Genomic DNA, 19,972 nt, shown 5'->3' with positions numbered 1-19,972 from the left:
AGTCTATGCCTTCTGGGTTCTGATTTTCTTGGACAGCTTGTGCTTTTACTCCTGGGGTAAGGATGGGGGTCCTGCTGGAGGGAATAGAGGGGATCTGCCTGGGGATAGGCTCGTCTCTTTTTTTTTTTTTTTTCTTTTTTCTAATACCTGATTTGGCCCCATCGGTTGTACAAGAGGGGAGACTTTTAATTTTATTTGAATGGCAATCCCATAGAGGGGATATTGATATAAGTAGAGTTGCCAAGTGAGTCCTGAGACTCACTGCCTGTCCTTTTTCCCCTCCTCTGTAAATCTTACACGAATAAGGTTACAGTTTTCATCATACCTGGTGCGGGTACATGGTCGGACATAGGACATTTCAATAAATTGGGGTTTTACTTCCCACTTCCATTCCCCATCATTGGAGGTGACACAACTCCAGGCTGCGCAATAGAGGGTTTCAAACCCTCCATATGTGCGCCTCATCGCGCCCGTCCTAAATCCCGGACATGCATAAAATCCATTTCTATTTACTGATACCCTCCTTTGCAGTTGCCTCCATTTACCTCCTTCCATTTCATCTAATGGACTAATTTTTTCTAAATTAAAATATAAATCTGGCCACCAGGTATTTAATGGGGCAGTTCCTAGGGTTTTGTTGTAGACTTCATGAGTCTCTAAATTAGTAATTTCCCATGTCAAATTATAGGGGTTGTGGGGGTTTGGATTTACAGACAGAATTTGCAGAACAATCAAGAGGAGGGCAAGTACCATAGTTACGGCTCAGTCCGTTGGCGGCGTAGGGTCAATTTTAAAGGATTGTCCTTAGTCCGATCAACAGTCCAGGTTGTCTTTGAAGGTCCGATGAGGTCTGAGAATGGGTCCACTGGTTTGGCGTGGGCGAAATGGATCCAGGTGGCGATTCTGTCTACTTTGATGGCAGTAGGCGTTGTCAGGATGACCTGGAAGGGTCCTTTCCACCTGGGCTCCAGAGTTCCCTGCCGATGACGTTTGATGAGGACCCAATCCCCTGGCCGGAATTGATATGGAATAGGCGGGGGTCCAGTCTCATAGAGTTCCTTTAATTTGGGCCATACATCTTCATGGACCCTCTGCAAGGCTTGTAGGGAGAACAAGAATTCAAGACTATTATCGTTCTCAGCTTTGACAAGGTTATCTTTTAGGTTAGGGATGATGGGGGGTGGTCTACCATGTATTATTTCATAGGGTGTGAGTCCCAGTTTGTATGGGGAATTATGCACCCTGAACAGAGCGTAGGGGAGAAGGACCACCCAATTAGCGCCAGTCTCCATGGTCAATTTCGTTAGGGTCTCCTTTAATGTTCTGTTCATTCTCTCTACCTGTCCTGAGCTTTGGGGTCAGTATGCACAATGTAATTTCCAATCAGCCCCAAGTATGGAAGCCAGTCCTGACTTACCTTAGAGATGAATGCAGGTCCATTGTCTGACCCTATCATTACTGGAAAACCATACCTGGGCAGGATTTCTTCTAGGATCTTTTTGGCTACAATCTGCACCGTTTCATTCTTGATTGGAAAGGCTTCAGTCCATCCTGAAAAGGTATCTACAAAAACTAGCAAATACTTATATCCATATTTTCCTGGTTTTACCTCAGTGAAATCTACTTCCCAATAGGTCCCCGGTCTGCTCCCTCTTTGTCTTACCCTTGTTGTCTGAGGATTGCTACTCGCATTGTTGAGTTGGCACACTGTACATTTAGTGACTACTTGATCGACCTTATCAGAGACATTTCTGATTTTTAGTCCAGTCTGTCTCAGTAAGTCCAACATTCGCCGGGAACCTAAGTGGGTGCTGCGATGGATCCGCTCTAGAACTTCCCATCCTAGTTTATCTGGGAGTATAATGCTGCTTTTGGAGTCTCTCCACCAGCCATCTTTGATTCGGGTCATAGGAAGTTTACTCATCCATTGAATGTCGCTTTCTGAATACTCAGGGCTGGGGGGAAATTCCCAGGGTCCGGGGTCTGGCAGCTGTAGGGTCAGCAATGGCACTGGGGGCCGAGCTATGTTTTTTTGCAGTCTGATCAGCCAAATTGTTGCCCCGGGAAACTGGGTCGGTTGTCTTCTGGTGTCCTGGGCAATGCACAATAGCTAGCTTTTTGGGTTCCCGTAAGGCTGCTAGCAGGGCTAGAATCTCTTCTTTATTTTTGATGTCTTTCCCTTCAGCTGTGAGGAGCCCCCGTTCTCTGTATATCGCCCCATGTACATGAGCAGTGGCAAAGGCATATCAGCTGTGAGTGTACACGGTTATCTTGCGGTCTCTCCCTAATTTGAGGGCCTGGGTTAAGGCTATTAGTTCAGCCTTCTGGGCCGAGGTTCCGGGGGGTAGGGCTTCTGCCCAAATCACCTCGGTTTCTGAAGTTACGGCCGCCCCCGCATACCTTTGTCCTTGGTGAACAAAGCTGCTTCCGTCGGTAAACCAGATGGCGTCCGCATCCGATAATGGTTGGTCCTGCAAGTCCTCCCGGACCCCATAAACTTGAGCCAGTATGTTGGTGCAGTCATGAAGTGGGGTTCCCATGTCTGGGTCTGGCAGCAGTGATGCTGGGTTCAGGGCCATTGTGGGGGGTGAAGATGACCCTGAGGGGGTTCAACAGCAGTCCCTGGTAATGAGTGAGTCGGGCATTGCTCAGCCATCGGTCAGCGGCTGCTTGAGGATGCCCTCCATGGCATGCGGGGTGGTGACTTGTAGCTCTTGGCCCATGGTCAGCTTATCAGCGTCCTTTACCATTAGGGCAGTGGCTGCAATCATCCGGAGACAGGGTGGCCATCCGGCGGCCACTGGACCTAGCTTTTTAGACAGAAAGGCTACTGGCCTGCGCCAAGGGCCCAAATGCTGGGTTAGCACCGCCTTGGCTATGCCCCGGTTCTCATCTACATATAGGTGGAAGGGTTTGGAAACATCGGGGAGTCCCAGGGCAGGTGCTGATAGCAGAGCAGTTTTAATTTGTTGGAAGGCCTGTTCAGCTTCTTCCGTCCAACTAAAGGGCTGTTGATCTTTTGTTGCCTGGTATAAAGGTTTTGCTAATTCAGCAAACCCTGGTATCCATAGTCTGCAGAACCCAGCCGACCCTAGGAATTCCCTCACCTGTCGTGGTGTCTACGGTCTGGGAATACGAAGGACAGTCTCCTTCCAGGCATCCGTTAGCCAGCGTTGCTCCCCTCTCAGTAAGTAACCCAGGTAAGTTACCTCTGACTTGCAGATCTGAGCCTTCTTTGCTGAGGCGCGGTAGCCTAAGGTTCCCAGAGTTCGCAGGAGACCTTCGGTTCCCTGGATGCAGGCTTCGGGTGTCTCGGCAGCTATTAAGAGATCATCAACATACTGTAGGAGAGTTATATTAGGGTGTTGTTGTCTGTACTCACTTAAATCTTCGTGTAGAGCCTCGTCGAACAGGGTCGGAGAGTTCTTGAATCTTTGTGGCAGTCTGGTCCAAGTGAGCTGGCCATTTATGCCCCTGTCTGGATCTGTCCACTCGAATGCAAATAGCTCTTGACTTTTAGGCACTAGTGGTAGGCTGAAAAAAGCATCTTTTAGATCCAGAACAGTATACCATTGTTTTTCTGGGCTGAGGGCGCTCAGGAGAGTATAAGGGTTAGGAACGGTTGGATGTATGTCCATCACCCGCTTATTGACTTCTCTCAGGTCCTGCACTGGTCTGTATTCCCCGCTGTTGGGTTTGTGCACGGGCAGCAGGGGGGTATTCCATGCTGAGTGGCAGGTGCGTAGGACCCCGAAGTCAAGGAGGCGGCGGATGTGCGGTGTGATGCCATTTTTGGCTTCCGCGGGCATAGGGTATTGGCGCACGCGGACGGGGTCCGTCCCGGGCTTGACCTCTATAAATAGGGCTGGGCAATGTTTTGCTAACCCCATACCACCTGTTTCCGCCCACGCGTCTGGGAAGAGTTGAAGCCAGGGCTCGATGCCCTGATCCAGAGGAGTGGGTTCCTGATGGAGCCTATATTCATCTTCTAGTTTCACAGTGAGTACAGATATGGGTTGGTTGTGGAAGTCAGTCACTGTGGGTCCCCCGGTTGGAAATGAATTTGGGCCCCTATTTTGGTAAGCAAATCCCTCCCCAACAGGGGGCAGGGGCTGTCGGGAATGACCAGAAAGGAGTAGATTACCTTCCCAGTTCCTAAGTCCACAGTCCTCTGAGTTGTCCAGGGGTACTTCTTTATTCTGGTGGCCCCTTGTACCCAGGATGATTTTTCAGATACTTTTCCATGGGGCTTGACCAGAACTGAGTGCTGTGCCCCGGTATCAACTAGGAACTGGACCGGGGTCCCCTCCACTTGCAACGTTACCCTAGGTTCGGGGAGGGGATCCGAACTCCGTCCTCCCTATTATGTATCTTGGGTAAACAGTATGGGGGCTATTTTAGGCTGCCATTGCCCTTGGCTGGGGCGGGGTTGTTTCTTCTTGGGGCATTCTCGTATCCAATGGCCTTTTTCTTTACAATAGGCGCATTGATCTTTATCTAAGTGCCGCCTGGGAGGGTGTGTTGTTTGAGTGCCTTCTGGGGGTGGCTGTTCTTTCTGGACTATAGCAGCCAGGACTTTAGTCATTTTCTCTGTGGCCTTGATCTGTCTCTCTTCTGGGGCGTCCCTGTTGTTGTAGACCCGTTGTGCTATACGGAGCAGATCCTGGATCTGTTTACCTTCTAAATCCTCTAGCCTTTGGAGTTTTTTTCTTAATGTCAGGAGCTGTTTGATTTACAAAGGACATAACGACAGCAGCCTGGTTCTCAGGGACTTCTGGATCCATGGGGGTAAACTGCCTAAAGGCTTCCATTAATCTCTCTAAGTAAGCAGCTGGACTCTGCCTTTCCCTGTACGACCGAATATACCTTAGCCAAATTGGTGGGCTTGCGAGCTGCAGCCCGGAGACCCGCCATCAGAGTCTGGCGATAAATGAGTAGCCTTCCCCTACTTTCTGCCGTGTTGTAGTCCCATTCGTCCTGTGGAGGTCTGGTTAGGGGGAAAGCTGCATTAATGAGGTCAGGGTTAGATGTTGGCCAACCGTCGTCTCCGGGAACCAGCTTTCTTGCTTCTAATTGGATCCTCTCTCGCTCCTCTGTAGTGAACAGGATGCGGAGGAGCTGCTGACAGTCGTCCCAGGTGGGCTGGTGGGTGAACATGACACTGTCTACAAGAGCTATTAGGTCTTTAGGGTTATCAGAGAATCGAGTGTTCTGTGTTTTCCAGTTGTAAAGGTCACTGGTGGAAAAGGGCCAATAGTGGAGTCGGGGGTTGCCTGTTTCATCGGGGGGTCCTATTTCCCGCAGGGGTAGGGCCACAGTGGAGTCAGGGAGGCGAGGGTTTGGCTCACGCTGGGTGCGCCCACGGGTTCGGCTGGCTGGCCCCTCGCGGTTGGTTTCGTTTTCAATGGGGCCCGGTGCGGCTGCTGCCTCCCGTCCTCCTGGTTCCGGAGCAGCTGCCGCTTCCCATCCTCCCAGTTCCCCTGGGGGGGGGGGGCAACTAGTGGGACGGCTGCTGCAGGCAGGGCCTGGGGTACGAGGGGAGGGGGATGATAGGGTGGAGGGTCCAGGGATAGCAGGTCCTGACTATCGGGCAATGTGGGATACAAGGGCGTGGCTGGCGTCCTTGATTTTGGGGGATCTGCAGGCCGCGTGGCAAGGACCTTACACGTTCCCGAGGATAGGAAGGGGGCCAACCAAGGGGGTGGATTTTCCACTAAATTCCGCCATACAAGAATGTAGGGAATCTGATCCGGGTGTCCCTTGTGACCTGATAGTAGAAAAATCTTTGATTTCACCTTAGCAATTATAGGGAGGCAGAAAGTTCCTTCGGTTGGCCATCCAACGCCGAACGTTGGCCATTTGGAGCGGCAGAGGGCTATTAATTTTCCCTGCCGGATGTCTAAACTTAAATTCTGTCCTCTGGTTCTAACATCCCTGAAGTTAGCAACGAGGAGAGAAAGAGGAGTGCTTTGAGATTGGCCCATCTGTATCCTGGAGGTGGAGGAAAGGATTAAAAGGAGAAACAGTAAAGTTATGAGGATTTCTGGCTGGGCCAGGCCAGGTTACCTGTGAAAGAGAAGGAGTTTAACACTTAAAGGTTATAGAATAGAGAACACAACACTTAGATCGCTAGCGCGTTTCGGGTGTCTGCCACCCGAACAGAAAAATTCCGATGGGCCCAAAAAGGTGCCCCAGATGGGTGCCAGTGGACGTCTCCTACTGGACCCGATCGGCTGCCCTATAGCGCGTCCGCCAGGGCTGTGTCAGTCACCGATACAGATCCCGCGTGGGAGAGCCAGAAACGAACAAACAGAAATGGACAGAGCCGGCTCACTTACCGATCGGTCTCAGGGACGACCCGTTGACTTGGGGTCTGGTGGGTTTGGGGGGATCCCGGACGAGCCCCCAAATGATATGCCCCGATTCGAGAGACCCCCCGAAAACAATCCACCAGAGTCCAGAGTCAAAGCCAAGCGGCAAGAGTCGTTTATTGCAGGTTCGAACCCGGTCCTGCAGGTTCGAACCCGGTCCTCCGCGCACTTGTTGCCGGTGACGCTAAGAGGCCCCGAGCGAGGATCTTACAGCTTCTTTTATAGACAGGCACAAACAAGTTAGGGATTTTTTGCAGTTACAGAGCTGTTATTGGTTGACATTTAAATTTGAACACTCAGCAGAACTTGATTGGTTCTCGCCTTTTTTTCAAACCACTCAGCAGAACTTGATTGGTTCCCGCCTTTAGGTCAGACCACAACCAGGCACGCCCTGGCTGGTTCTGGGAACTGCGGGGGGGGGGGGGGGGGGGGGGTCTTTTGTTTGCAGTTGTGAGTACACCTGGTAATTTTTCTCTTAGTCTCTCACAAGCAAAACAGTGATGTTTTGGTGAGTGGTTCCTTAATTCATTTGTGATCATCATTTCCTATACCAGGTAGAACTGCTCCAGACATTGGCTAGGGAAATGTAGCCAACTTAGAATGATAATTTTCTGTCATATCTAAGTTTTATAAAACGAACACATATTTTCTTTGATAATTACTGTAATAGTAAACGCTAAAAAAATTAAAGGCATCAAAACAAATTTAGATGATTAAAAATGAGAAAGTGTAAGTTTTGTTTCTTTAATTTTATTTATACAACTTAATTTTTGTCCAATAATACAGCTTTTTGATTGACTCTTCTATACACTTCTCAACTCTCCTTACCCCCAAGTCTTATTACCCAGAGACAAGCACTTTAACTCACCTCACTGCTTTTCCTAGTTCTTTAGTCTACATTTCTAAGTAACAAGTACATGGTGATATTTCCCGATTTTTAGTGCAGATATCTATTGAATCCCTCCTTAGACGAGGTTTTATTTTTTCTCTTTGGCTCCTCCCTTCCCGTCACACAAATTTTTCCTATTCCCATGGTTCCAATACACATATTCACAATCATTGGTTGAATCAACATTAGCATTGGCAGTATTTAGGAATACCTAAATATCAATCACAACAAAAGGCTATAGATTTTCTAGCCACATAAAATATTAGTTTGGTTTATCTTCTGGGAAAGAGATTGTGTTGATTGCCTTCCATTGGTCACTTTGGTTTCTTCCTGTGGTAACCTTAAAAGATGTTTTTCCATTTCCTCGAAGAATATATTCAGAGAGAAGTAGTGAGAAAAACAGATTTTACTAAAAACCCATTAGTGGTGTTGGGGAGGAAGAATTTCCTCTGGCTTTCAAGGTCCTAGCTCGACTTAGAATCAAATTGACATGAGACAGATTAACAGGAGAAAATCAAATTTAATAGTGTATGTGTGGGGAATCCACATATAAATGGAAATTGCCAAGCAATGTGATGTTTATAAGATCTAAGGAGAAGCAGAAGGATCTCAGGATACAAAGGGGCAAAAGACCATTAGCAGGAAGGTGAAAAGGGGAGGTTTGAAAAACAAAGATGCCCTATTATGCAGATAGGTTTCTTAGGTAAAGAGGAATCTCTGTTAATAGCTCTTTTCCTGGTAAAGCAGACAGTTGAGGGAGAGGTAAAGAGACTTTTCTGAATTTGGTGGGTTTGGATTGGTTTTAACTCAAAATAATGCTCACACCACTGTCCCCATCTTAGGGTGTCCTACCCCTGGCCCCTATAGGAGAGAAGGCTTTAAGAGGGCATAGGTCATGTACTATATACCACACAATATTTTTACCTCTCTAAAAATCAGTTCTCATGTCTTTTTTCTCAGTTGCCAAACAGTAAAGATCTCTCTGTTTTGCCTCCCTCCTAATAATTTATGTAGTTCTCTGTGCATAGAACTCCCTCTAATTCTCCCATTTTTTGCTTTTACCTTAATCCTTTCTTATGCTATATATTTTAGTCCTCTTCAGACTTCTCTGCCTTTGCATCCTTAGAAACAAAATATAACATCAATGTCATGTCTGTGAAGTAGCTTTGTGTCAGTTAGGGTAGGCTATGTTATTCTCTGGTGATGAATAACCCCTAAATATCAGGTACTTAATATTTAAAAACAAATTTCTTGTGTATGGTACATGTGGATTTTTTTTTTTTAACGTTTATTTATTTTTGAGACAGAGCATGAACGGGGGAGGGTCAGAGAGAGAGGGAGACACAGAATCAGAAGCAGGCTCCAGGCTCCCAGCCATCAGCCCAGAGCCCGACGCGGGGCTTGAACTCACGGAACATGAGAGCGTGACCTGAGTCGAAGTTGGGAGGGGGTAGCTGCATCAGGTGGATCCATATTTCCATGATCACTGCAACCGCAAGAAAGGTGACACGTCATTTCTGCTCCCATTTTCTTAGAAAAGACAAATCACATATCCACACATAGCTTCCATAGCGGCAAGGAAGTGTAGTACTTACCCTACCCTGTGCCAGGAAGGACAGATGACAGCCTTAACCACTATAGTGAATATAGAGATGCTACATTGAGAACCAAGGAGCTCTTATAAATAACATATGTTTTTAAAAAAATTATCTGTGAAAACAACTTTTTTCTTCCATTACATACATTTGGGAAGCTTCTAGGAAAGAGGAGGGCCCACATAACTTGAGTCACTTCTGACTAACTCACCAATTGGAAGATATTATTTCCTTCATTTTGAAATGTCTTCAGAAAATATCCTTTTATGGAATGCCTGGGTGGCTCAGTCAGTTAAGCGTCCTTCTCTTGATCTCTGCTCAAGTTATGATCTCATGGTTGGTGGGATCAAGCCCCATGTTAGGCTCCACCCTGACAGTGCAGACCCTGCTCGGGATCCCCTCCCTCCCTCTCTCTCTGCCCTTCCCCCAAGTGCTCTCTGTGTCTCTCAGAATAAATAAATAAACTTAAAAAACATATATCCTTTTATCAGTTTACTTTAAATTCTTTAATTAATAAATGAATTAAAAATACTAAAAAAACAATTTAAATCTTACAAAAGGTGATATTCTAACTTTTGAGACCTGAATATAAATTTAAGACAAAAACTTTAATTATTATACATATAGTTGGTTTTTTGTGGGGGAAGAAAAATAATTTTCCCTTACCCTTTTAGACTCTTGGCTGAGACACCCCCCAACCCTACCCCCTCAAATAAGTGATAGATTAACAGGATAAAAACAATTTTAATAACACATATACCTCCTGTATACATGGAAAAAACCCAGTAAAACTAAGTAACTCTGTGAAATGGCCCAAGTCACCACCTTAAATAATATCTTCAACTAAAAACAAAACAAAATAAAACAAAAACAAACAAAAAACCAGGATGTTGGGAAGAAGGGAGAGTCAGTCATGACAGGTTACCAAGTAAAGCACTGTAAGCCAAGGTAATGTTGTTATGCAGATGTAGGCTTTTGCCTTCTCCACTGATAACAGTTTCTGCAGATTTACAGTCATCCTTCTCTTCCTGGTACAGAGAGACAGACACCCTGGCAAATGGAGATTTCCCTTATAAATGTAAATGTCTCTTACAAAAGGGTTTACTTGGTTTACAGAGCTTTTCCTTTGTCTGCAGTTTAAAAAAAAATAAGCTTAAAATAATCCTTATGTCAAAGAGACATATTTTGGGGTAGTGAATTCTGCTACCCTTTATTACTATACCACGTTTAGGTTTTAATTATTAAAAATCTAAAATAAAACTTATGTAATATTGAAAACATTGAAAATACTGAATATAAACTTGCCTCACAGAGTAAAATTCTAGTCAGAAACTGAATGCCAACCAATATCATACATTAACTTTAGGACCTTGAAAAAAAGGATATTGGTGTAATGATAATCTAGGTCTTTACTCACAGCAGAATATATTTCTAATTCAAGTAACTATCATTTCAGGTCCAGTAAGCAAATAGAGACTACCCATTTATTTCATGCAAACCTCTCATAAGCTGCCTGTGGAAACAAATGTCTCTCATTGCTCAACTAGGTTGGGTTCAAGCTGGTGACTTGGAGGGGAAAGGTTATGGATTCTGTTATCAATCATCTAAGCTACTCATTCCTCAAGCAGAAAAGCACTGGCTCAGACAAGAGAGGGAGAATTATTTGACTCAATTCATTAACACATGATACTACTCTGTTGGCAAATATCTTCCTGAATAAAATAAGAACAGTATAAAAAACAACATCCTTTTTTTATTGTAACATAAGGAACTTATGTGGAGAAAATGTGCCAGTTACAATGTTCTGCAAATTGCTATAAATTGTTAGTGAGAAAATTCATTTGTAATTCCTAGGTATCTCCTCTTGTCTGTGACTGTCAAACAATGACAGTATGATGGATTGTGTCACCATAAGCAGATCTCCCATGCACATAGTCTCTGGTCTCTGTCGGATAACATTACAAGCCTGACTTTTCTACTCACTGTTAACATACTTGGGGAACAAGTTATTTTACTTTTCTGCCACACTATTTTCTATTTCTTTGTATTAAATATACATTGGAGAGTAAAAAATGATGGTTGAGATGTAGCTGACAGAGAAGTCACAAGCTATAGTTTGGAATACTTGTTAATTCATGGGATAATTCACTTTAAAAATTTCTTAAAACAGAATACAAAAAGATGAAGACAGAATATGGTTTTGTGATTAGTTAGCATTAAATTTTCAATAAAAGTTTGAAATGTACTCCTGTTTTTCTGTGAGATACTTGGAAGTTCTCAAAGTACTATGGCAGAATATTTTTTTCCTGAAAGGATTCCAAAATGATTTCAACTACAGTTTTATGCCAAATTGGTCAACTGCTTACTTTTTACCATGTAGTATTCTAGATTATGGAAATGAACAAAACCAAGTTACCAGTATTTATGTGACTTGTATTCTACCTAAAAGACAATATACATGGGTAATAGGTGATAATGATTTAGACAGACCGGGTTCTAGGACCCAGAGGGGCTCCTGCAGGACCAGCGAAGAGTATCCTTGATTTCACGCATGATAGAAATCAAATGCAAGCTAAAAGGAAGTGAGATCAAAGTTTATTGAAGATATTTAGATAGTGTAGATATAGACAGAGCATCTGGGAGACGTGGAAAGGAAAGGAGAGAGAGTCTAATTTTTGTTTGGGGTCTGGGGTTTTTATTCAGGATTGTGATTTGGTGTACATGTCTTCTCAGGCATCAAGGAACTGGTCAGAACAAAAACTAGAGTCCAGGTGTCCTCCATAAGTCGCTTATTCCTTGCAGCCAGGGTGTCTTGGGTGTCTAGATATCTAGTCCCAGTGGTCTGGAATACACACAGGATGGCCTAACCTAGTTATTCTCAACTGGTCATTCCTTAGATGTTATCAATGTGCTGGAAGTCTCCAAAGAAATCATTAACTCCTGATCCTTACAAAGAGGGCATACATTATTGGTACTATGAGACATGTGGAAGGCAAGGGTACAGGTCCTGGAATGAATAGAGGCAGGAAAACAACAGAACTTCATAAGGTTCATTCAGATTCCCTATTTCAATAATAATGATATTTTTTTTTTTTGGGGGGGGGGGGTTGGTTCTTAAGTTTACTTATTTATTTTGAGATAGAGAGTGAGCAGGGAAGGGGAAGAGAGAAAGAATCCCAAGCAGGCTCTGTGCTGTTAGTAGAGTCCAATGTGGGGCTCAGACTCATGAACTGTGAGATAATGACCTGAGCCAAAACCAAAAGTCAGACACTTAGCCAACTGAACCACCCAGGCTCCCCTGTTTTTGTGTTTTTAAATGTTTATTTGTTTTTAGAAAGAGAGAGCACAAGCGAGAGTGAGGGAGGGAGGGGCAGAGAGAGGAGAGAATCCCAAGCAGGCTCTGCACTGTAAGCATAGAGCCCAAAACTGGGCTCTAATCTCATGACCTGAGCTGAAATCAAGAGTTGAATGCTCAACTGGCATCCAGATGATGATAGTTTTAATAAGTACTATAAAAAAAATAAAACCTAAGGCAGGTGAAATAGGAGTCATACAGTTTTCTAACTTAGATGGGTCATTCATAAAAGGGGTTTTATGAAGAGATAACATGTGAGTAGAAGTTTAGGGAAAAAAAAAAAGAATGCAAGTTGTGAGAATAAGGGGAGACTATTTAAGACAGAAAGGATACCAAAATGGAGGACAATAGTAGAGAATTTGCTTGGAGTGTTCAAGAACTGGCAAGAAGATCAGTATGGCTGGAGCAAAATGAATAAGGGAAGAAGAAGTAGGATATGGTATAATGGGCCAGATCACTTGGGACTCCAAATCATCTAAATGATTTGGATTTTGTTTCAAGTCTCATGGTAATGTTTAAAAGACTTGAGAGCAGGATATTGATCAGTGATTTACCTGCTAAAGGATCTCTCTGGCCTCTAGAAGGTCAAGAATTGAAGAAAAGAAGTTATTACAGGAGCACAGGCAAATGATTAGAACCAAATGATTATAACCAGTATTACTTTTCTGGACATAAGTATAAGGCTGATAGGATTTTTCAGTCTGAGAGGCACAAAGCCATCAAGAATGGTTCTCCGATTTTTTTTGTTTTTAATCTGTTTTGGTTCTACAATATTTCAACTGATCAGCTGGGGTGAATGGTGGGGTCATCAACTTAGATAAGGAATACTAGAAGATGCATATTTGAATGTTAGGGGGATCACTACTCTCTTGGACAGTCTAAATTTGTGAGAAGATGCTTATTAAATCCCTATATTTATTTTCTATGGTACGTAAAAAATCGCCACAAATTTAGTGACTTAAAACAACATAAATTAGAGTGCCTGGGCTCTCCTGTCAGCCCAAAGCCCACTTTGCATCCTCTGTCCCTCTCTCTCTCCCCTTCTCTGCTCACACGTTCTCTCTTTCTCTCTCAAAAATAAATAAATAAATAAATAAATAAATAAATAAATAAATAAAACAATTTTAAAAACCACACAAATTACTATTTCACAATTTTTGTGAGGTTGGAATCTGGACATGGCTTAGCTGGGTCCTCCACAGGCCTGCAAACAGGTATCAGCCAGCTGGGTTCTCATCTTGACATGATCTGGGGAGAACTCTCTCTGCCTCCAAGCTCACTCAGGTTTTTGGCAGACTTCATTTTCTTGCAGCCTAATGACTTATGGGATCCTGCTTTTTTAAAATTAGCAAGGTTAGGGGCACCTGGGTAGCTCAGTTGGTTAACATGTCCAACTCTTGATTTTGGCTCAGGTCATGATCTTGCAGTTCATGAAATTGAGCGCTGTGTATGACTCTCAGGGAGGAAAGCCTGCTTGGGATTCTCTCTCTCCCTCCCTCTGCTCCTTCCCTGCTCCCTCTCTCTCTCAAAGCAAATAAATAAACTTTTAAAAAAATAGCAAAGTTATATACAATGGAATATTGTTTAGCCATCAAAAAGAATGAAATCATGCCATATGCAACAATGTGGATGGAGCTAGAGTGTATTATGCTAAGCAAAATAAGTCAGAAAAACAAATATCATATGATTTCACTCATGTGGAATTTAAGAAATTAAATAGATGAACATATGGGAAGGAAAAAAAAAGAGGGAAGCAAACCATAAGAGATAAGGATAGAGAACAAATTGAGGGTGATGGAGGGAGGTGGGTGGGGGGGTAGGCTAAGTTGTTTATGGGTATTAATGAGGGCACTTGTGATAAGCACTGGATGTTATATGTACATGATGAATCACTATATTCTGCACCTGAAACCAATTTTACCACATATGTTAAATTACTAGAATTTAAATTAAAACTTGAAAAAACTCCATAAAATCAGCAAGGGAAGCAAGATTCTAGAACAAGTCAACTAGCAGGATGGAGACTTATATTATGTAACATAATTACTACAGTGATATCCCAATATCTTTGCCATATTCAAGTCACAGATCCTGACCATACTCAAGGGGAAGGAACAGCAGACCTGGAGATATAAATCTGAGTTATCAAGGTATTGATGTAAAGCTTTGGGTCTGGATGAAAATACAATCTATAATGACATGGAGATGATAGATATTTTATTTTAATAGACATATAGAGCATTCCAATCAGCTAGATTAAAAAAAAGGGGGGGATTCAGAAAAAATTCTTGGACAGTTTTATTACTTAATGGATTAGTTCTTGCCTGCCTTATTAGGGTTCCTGCCCTTGGCTATTACCAGATGTTTAGAAGGTACCACACAAACACTGAACTCTAAAAAAGGTCATCTCCCTTTATCCCTACAATAAACTAATGAGATAATTAATATTACATCTTTTTAGACGATGAGAAAACTAATGCTCTAGATCACGCAGCCATTAAAGATACAGTCAATGAATGTGGTGTGACTCCATAATCTATACACTTAACCACATCCTTTGTAATGTTTTGCTTTGTGTCCAACTTGCCTGGATAAGATCCTCTTCTGATCACTGATTGGTATTCTTTATGTCTACGTAGGTTTGCTGTTCTCCTTGATTTGTTTTCTCTTGCCCTCCATCCAGATCATCTCAACTGACTCCCTCCTTCCCTTTGGGAGCTGTCACCTGATGTCTTAGTAGGCCACAACTGCTCTAAAATTGCATAATAGACATGATCTTTTGTAAACATTAGCCTTTTCATTAAATACTAAAATATCTGAGGAATTCAAAACTGAATGAAGTTAGTACACAAGAAGGACTCAGAGAAAAATCTATTATTTTGAATCTGAAGAAGAAAAGGAAATCCCAGGAGAAAGAAGTATTTTTGAGAAGCAAAGAAAGAAGTAAACATACTCATTGTTCTTATAATTATTATGGAAGTAGGTTATATTCTTTATATGAAAGAATAACCAAGGAATTGTGTCTTGAAGAATGAATTTACTTTCTTAGTACAAAAAAAAAAGTGATACAAAATGTGTTTCTCAATTATAGTGGAATGTTTTATGGTGGAAATTTTAGTTGATTCCTTTATTTTTTATTTTGCACTTGCTCCTGGTGAATGGTTATAACTAATACATATTATATAATGCCTTCGTTTCTGTGGTTCAAATCATATGTAGGATGTGGTTTAGTATATCTCTTTTACCTTGACTCAATATTAGCATAAAAATGTTTCTATTGAATATTCAAATCAAGGTGTACGAACACAATTTTTTTTCTCACTAAAAAGCAGTATAAGGTAAAACAAAATTATTCTAGTTTTAAAAGAAATTTACACCGATTTTCCTGTGGAAAACCCTAATCCAGTTTTTCTGCATAAATAAAATACACATTTTATAGAATATACGAGAACACAATAAAATCTGCTGATGAAAAAAATCTGCCTTATGCCTGTGGTGTCATACCTTCAGATTCAGGATTATTTCCACAGGGGTGTGACATCTTTGTAGAACAGTTTCAGTTTCAAAGAAGTATATAATTACGATTATGGAAGATTGGCAGCTAAACACCAGAAATGCAACAGCACCTTGAGTAAAATGTCTTGTACACCTAGGACTGCTGTCACTAAGGACCACAAACTGGATGGCTCAAAACAACAAGCAGTTTCTTGCCTCGAAGCGGGGGCCTGGGAGGGGCGAGAGTGTTGCGCGGGTGGGGGGGGGGTGGGGGGGGATGTGCAGAAATCTGCAGTCAAGCAAGGTGTTGGCAAGGCCATGCTCTCTCTGAGGGTGCGCGGAAAGTAACTTCCCCTGCCGTTCTTAGGAAGCTCTCTTCTTGTAGCCTGCGCTGTTCGCAGGCTTGTAGTAGATACATCGCTCTGATCTTTGGTCTTCACGTGACATGATCCCTGTGTATCTTTGCATCCTCTTCCTTCTATTTGTGTCTGTCTTTGTGTCCAAATTTCCCCTTTTCACAAGGGCACCAGTCATGCTCACAAGGCTGAGTATGATGACCGTATTTAATCTTGTTGACCTTGTAAAGACTTTTATTTCTAAGTAAGCTTACATTTGGAGGTATTGAGCATTAGAATTTCAACCTATCTTTTTGTGGGTATGCAACTCAACACCTAACGTATGTATAAAGTTGCACATTTAAAATCATAGTTTAAAACATTTGTGCTGAAATATTGAATGCAGACTGCCATTGAAATTCATGCCCTCATGTTTACTACTTCATGCAGACTCACCACATTATTTAACTTACTTTTAATTGAACTGTTCCAGATTCCTATATATTATTGAAATACATTTCTTTTTCATTTCTTTCATATAATTCAACATGACAGAACATAGACTCAAAGAGAAATTAATGGTATTATCTCAACAATAATCTAGAGAAAAGATGCCATAAGCAGTAAGCAACAAATATTTGTCACAGAACTGTAACAATGAAATGAAGATCCAGAATTATGAGCAATACTAGACATTAATTTATATTAAAATACATATTAAAGTAAATCACCTCTGGTTAGGATTAGTTTACATGTGAGTTTAGCTATAGGCATAAGTTTAAAAAGCTAATTATAAAGTTAAAAAGGTAATTCCCAGACTCCAAGTCTATTTTATGTTTTTGTATTTATACAGTAGTTTAGAAACAAATTATTAATGTTTATAACTATAAAAACTCGTAGAAATTGGATGAGTTGTTATTAAGTATGCATTTCATCTGTGAAGCAAAATTCTGTCTTAGTACATTCTGCCTCGATTAGAGGTGTCCCTGCAGAATGACTTTGAACACTTGTTAGGGACATGCTGCCACTGCACCTGCTACTATCACTATTTACTACTACTACTAACGCTTAGATAGCAGTTTTATCTTTCACTTAATTGTCCTGACAACACCATGAGGTAGGTTTTATTACTGTCTGAAAAATACAGGTAAGGAAAAGGAGGCACAGAAAGATTAAGTGACTTGCCCAAGGTCACACAGCAATTTGTTAAATCTGGGATTAGAAACTAGATGGTCTGAATTCGGAGGCCATCTAATAATTACAGTTATGACAGAGTATTACAAATAATCCATGTGAAATTATGACTCATCATGCTTTTTGGTTGCCATTTTCCTTGATAATTATTATTTTAAATCTAATATGGTTTGTCTTTTGACGAAAGAAGTAGAAATTGAGGCCTTATTTTAAAAAAAATTAGCCAATTCTTCTTTGCCAATGTTTACCTTAGTTGATTTTTAGATTTTAGTCATAAAATGGAGATTAAAGCATGTATTTTGAGCTCTGCCTTGGATCTTTGTGTAAGGTAGTGACTAAAACATATAAAGATTCCTGACCATGTAATTAATTATATCCTAGTGAGAGAAGAGTTGTGCCAACCTCTTAAATCTGTAAAAACTCTTTTTTTGTATGTGTGTGGTATCCATTCATTGCATTACATTGCTTCTACAGTTTTGAATCACTTGGCTATTTTTGCATTTTGATGCAAAATTATGAGTTTGTAATAAGAAAGTTCACTTTTCTTGTGTCAGACTAGAAATTGACTAGTTATTTAGACTATTAATTTACAAATTGCCTTAATTCAGTAGCATGAGATAATGAATTACTCTAAAATATTTTAATTTTAATGTTTTTTTAATTATGAATTATCCGAAGAATAGTGAAGTTTATAGATACCAACAGTGTTTTATACTGAAAGTTCAAATTCATTGGTCTCAATCTTCTAATGTTTTGAAGAATATATCTTTGAATGATTCTAGATATATGTACATCATTTTAATATCAATTATAGAGTACATTCCTATATAAAATTTTATGACTAAAATTTAATTTTTTAATGGAATAAGTCATATATACATTAATTATTAAGCTCTCTTGAGCTTGTTTATCATAGTAGCCTGATTTAAAGGCATAGATATAACCGGGAGAAATGAGTGGTCCTCAGAAGACTTCGAAGTAGCAAGCTTACTACCAACAAAGTGTTATTGAGGGGATGCGTTTCTGCCCAACAAGACCAGTTGTTTATGTCACTCATTTTTGTCGTTTTTTAAGTTTTTATTTTAATTTCAGTTAGTTAACATACAGTGCTATATTAGTTTCAGGTATACGATATAGTGATTCAATACTTCTCTCTGACACCTGGTGCTCATCACAAGTGCCCTCTTTAATCCCCATCACCTGTTTCCTCTATCCTCCCACCCACCTCCCCTCTGGTAACCATTAGTTTGTTCTCTATAGTTAAGAGTCTATTTCTTGATTTGTCTCTTTCTCTGCTATTTTTTTCCCTCTGTGTGTTTGTTTTGTTTCTTAAATGCCACACGTGAGTAAAATCATATGGTATTTGTCTTTCTCTTACTTGTTGCGCTCAGTGGTATACTCTAGCTCCATCCATGCCATTGCAAATGGCAAGATTTCTATCTTATTTATGGCTGAATAATATTCCATCATATAGATACCACATCTTCTTTATCCATTCATTTATTGATGGGCTGCTTCTGTAGCTCAGCTATTGTAAATAATGCTATTAGAAACATAGAGGTGCATGTATCTCTTTGAATTAGTATTCATATATTCTTTGGGTCAATACCTAGGAGTGTAATTGCTGGATTATAAGGAAGTTCTATTTTTAACTTTTTGAGGAAACTCCATACTGTTTTCCACAGTGGCTGCACCAGTTTGCTTTCCTACCAACAGTACACAAGTGTCCGTTTTTGTCCACATCCTCACCAACACCTGTTGTTCCTTGTGTTGTTGATTCTAGCCATTCTGACAGGGATGAGGTGATATCTCATTGTAGTTGAGATATGTTATTCAACCTTTATGCAGTAGAATCCGCTATAATGAAGGGGAGAGAAATTATCATCTCTAAATATAAGTTATCTCAGTTTTTTTTGGATTTTATTATTTTTTTAATGAAAATATGAAATTTATTGTCAAATTGGTTTCCATATGACACCCAGTGCTCATCCCAAAAGATGCCCTCTTCAATACCCATCTCGGTTTTTTTTTTTAATGTTTATTCAGTTTTGAGAGAGAGAGAGAGACAGAGAGCAAGTGGGGGAGGGACAGAGAGAGAGGGAGACACTAAATCTGAAGCAGGCTCCAGGCTCTGAGCTGTCAGCTGACAGCAGACAGCTCAGAGCCTGATGGGGGCTCCAACTCACAAACTGTAAGATCGTGATCTCAGCTGAAGTCAGATGCTTAACCGACTGAGCCACCCAGGCACCCCTAAGTTATCTCAGTTTGTATGGTATTAACTAGTTCTATTACTTAGGGCATTTACCCTGGAATTTCTTTTATATTTTCGTATGTGCTCTATGAAGGAAATGGGATTGAATGCTTCTGTTTTTTAAATTATAGTCATATTTTTCTCATTATTTTTGCTTCCAATACTGTTCCAGAATCTTAAAAAAGAAAAAGAAAGTTAACTCATTTTTCAGAATTATGCATTTGAGAGCTAGCCCCTCAAAAAAACACAGGGAACAATCTTCCCCAGATTCACACTGTATTTGGGCAAGGATGTTGCAGGCCGATACTAATTTTCTCACAATTTTTCTTCCAATCCTTTGAAGGAGCAGAATGACACTAAATACCACTGGCCACACTCATGTTTTCTAACTTTTGAATCAAATTGTATATACTTTCTAATGATGTACTGAAAGCATAGAAGCAATAACGGGTTTATTAACAGTGACTGGACAGTGACCGCCATCTCC

The 19,972-nt window shown here is 41.3% G+C and overlaps 1 protein-coding gene across 1 annotated transcript; it reads right to left on the bottom strand.

The window, feature by feature from the left end:
• Positions 1-747: 747 nt before the first annotated feature.
• Positions 748-5,984, bottom strand: LOC122236340. Its single transcript, XM_042977211.1, is given in 7 exon segments — positions 748-1,411; positions 1,414-1,865; positions 1,957-2,471; positions 3,210-4,034; positions 4,037-4,360; positions 4,867-5,480; positions 5,585-5,984. Coding segments are annotated over 7 exon segments (3,786 nt in total). The 3' UTR covers positions 748-755.
• Between the last annotated feature and the right edge of the window lie 13,988 nt (positions 5,985-19,972).

This window comes from Panthera tigris, chromosome A2 (genome assembly GCF_018350195.1).
Source record: "Panthera tigris isolate Pti1 chromosome A2, P.tigris_Pti1_mat1.1, whole genome shotgun sequence".
Taxonomy (NCBI): Eukaryota; Metazoa; Chordata; class Mammalia; order Carnivora; family Felidae; genus Panthera; species Panthera tigris.
The sequence above is the reverse complement of the archived record's forward strand: the minus strand, read 5'-3'. Positions and strand labels throughout refer to the sequence as shown.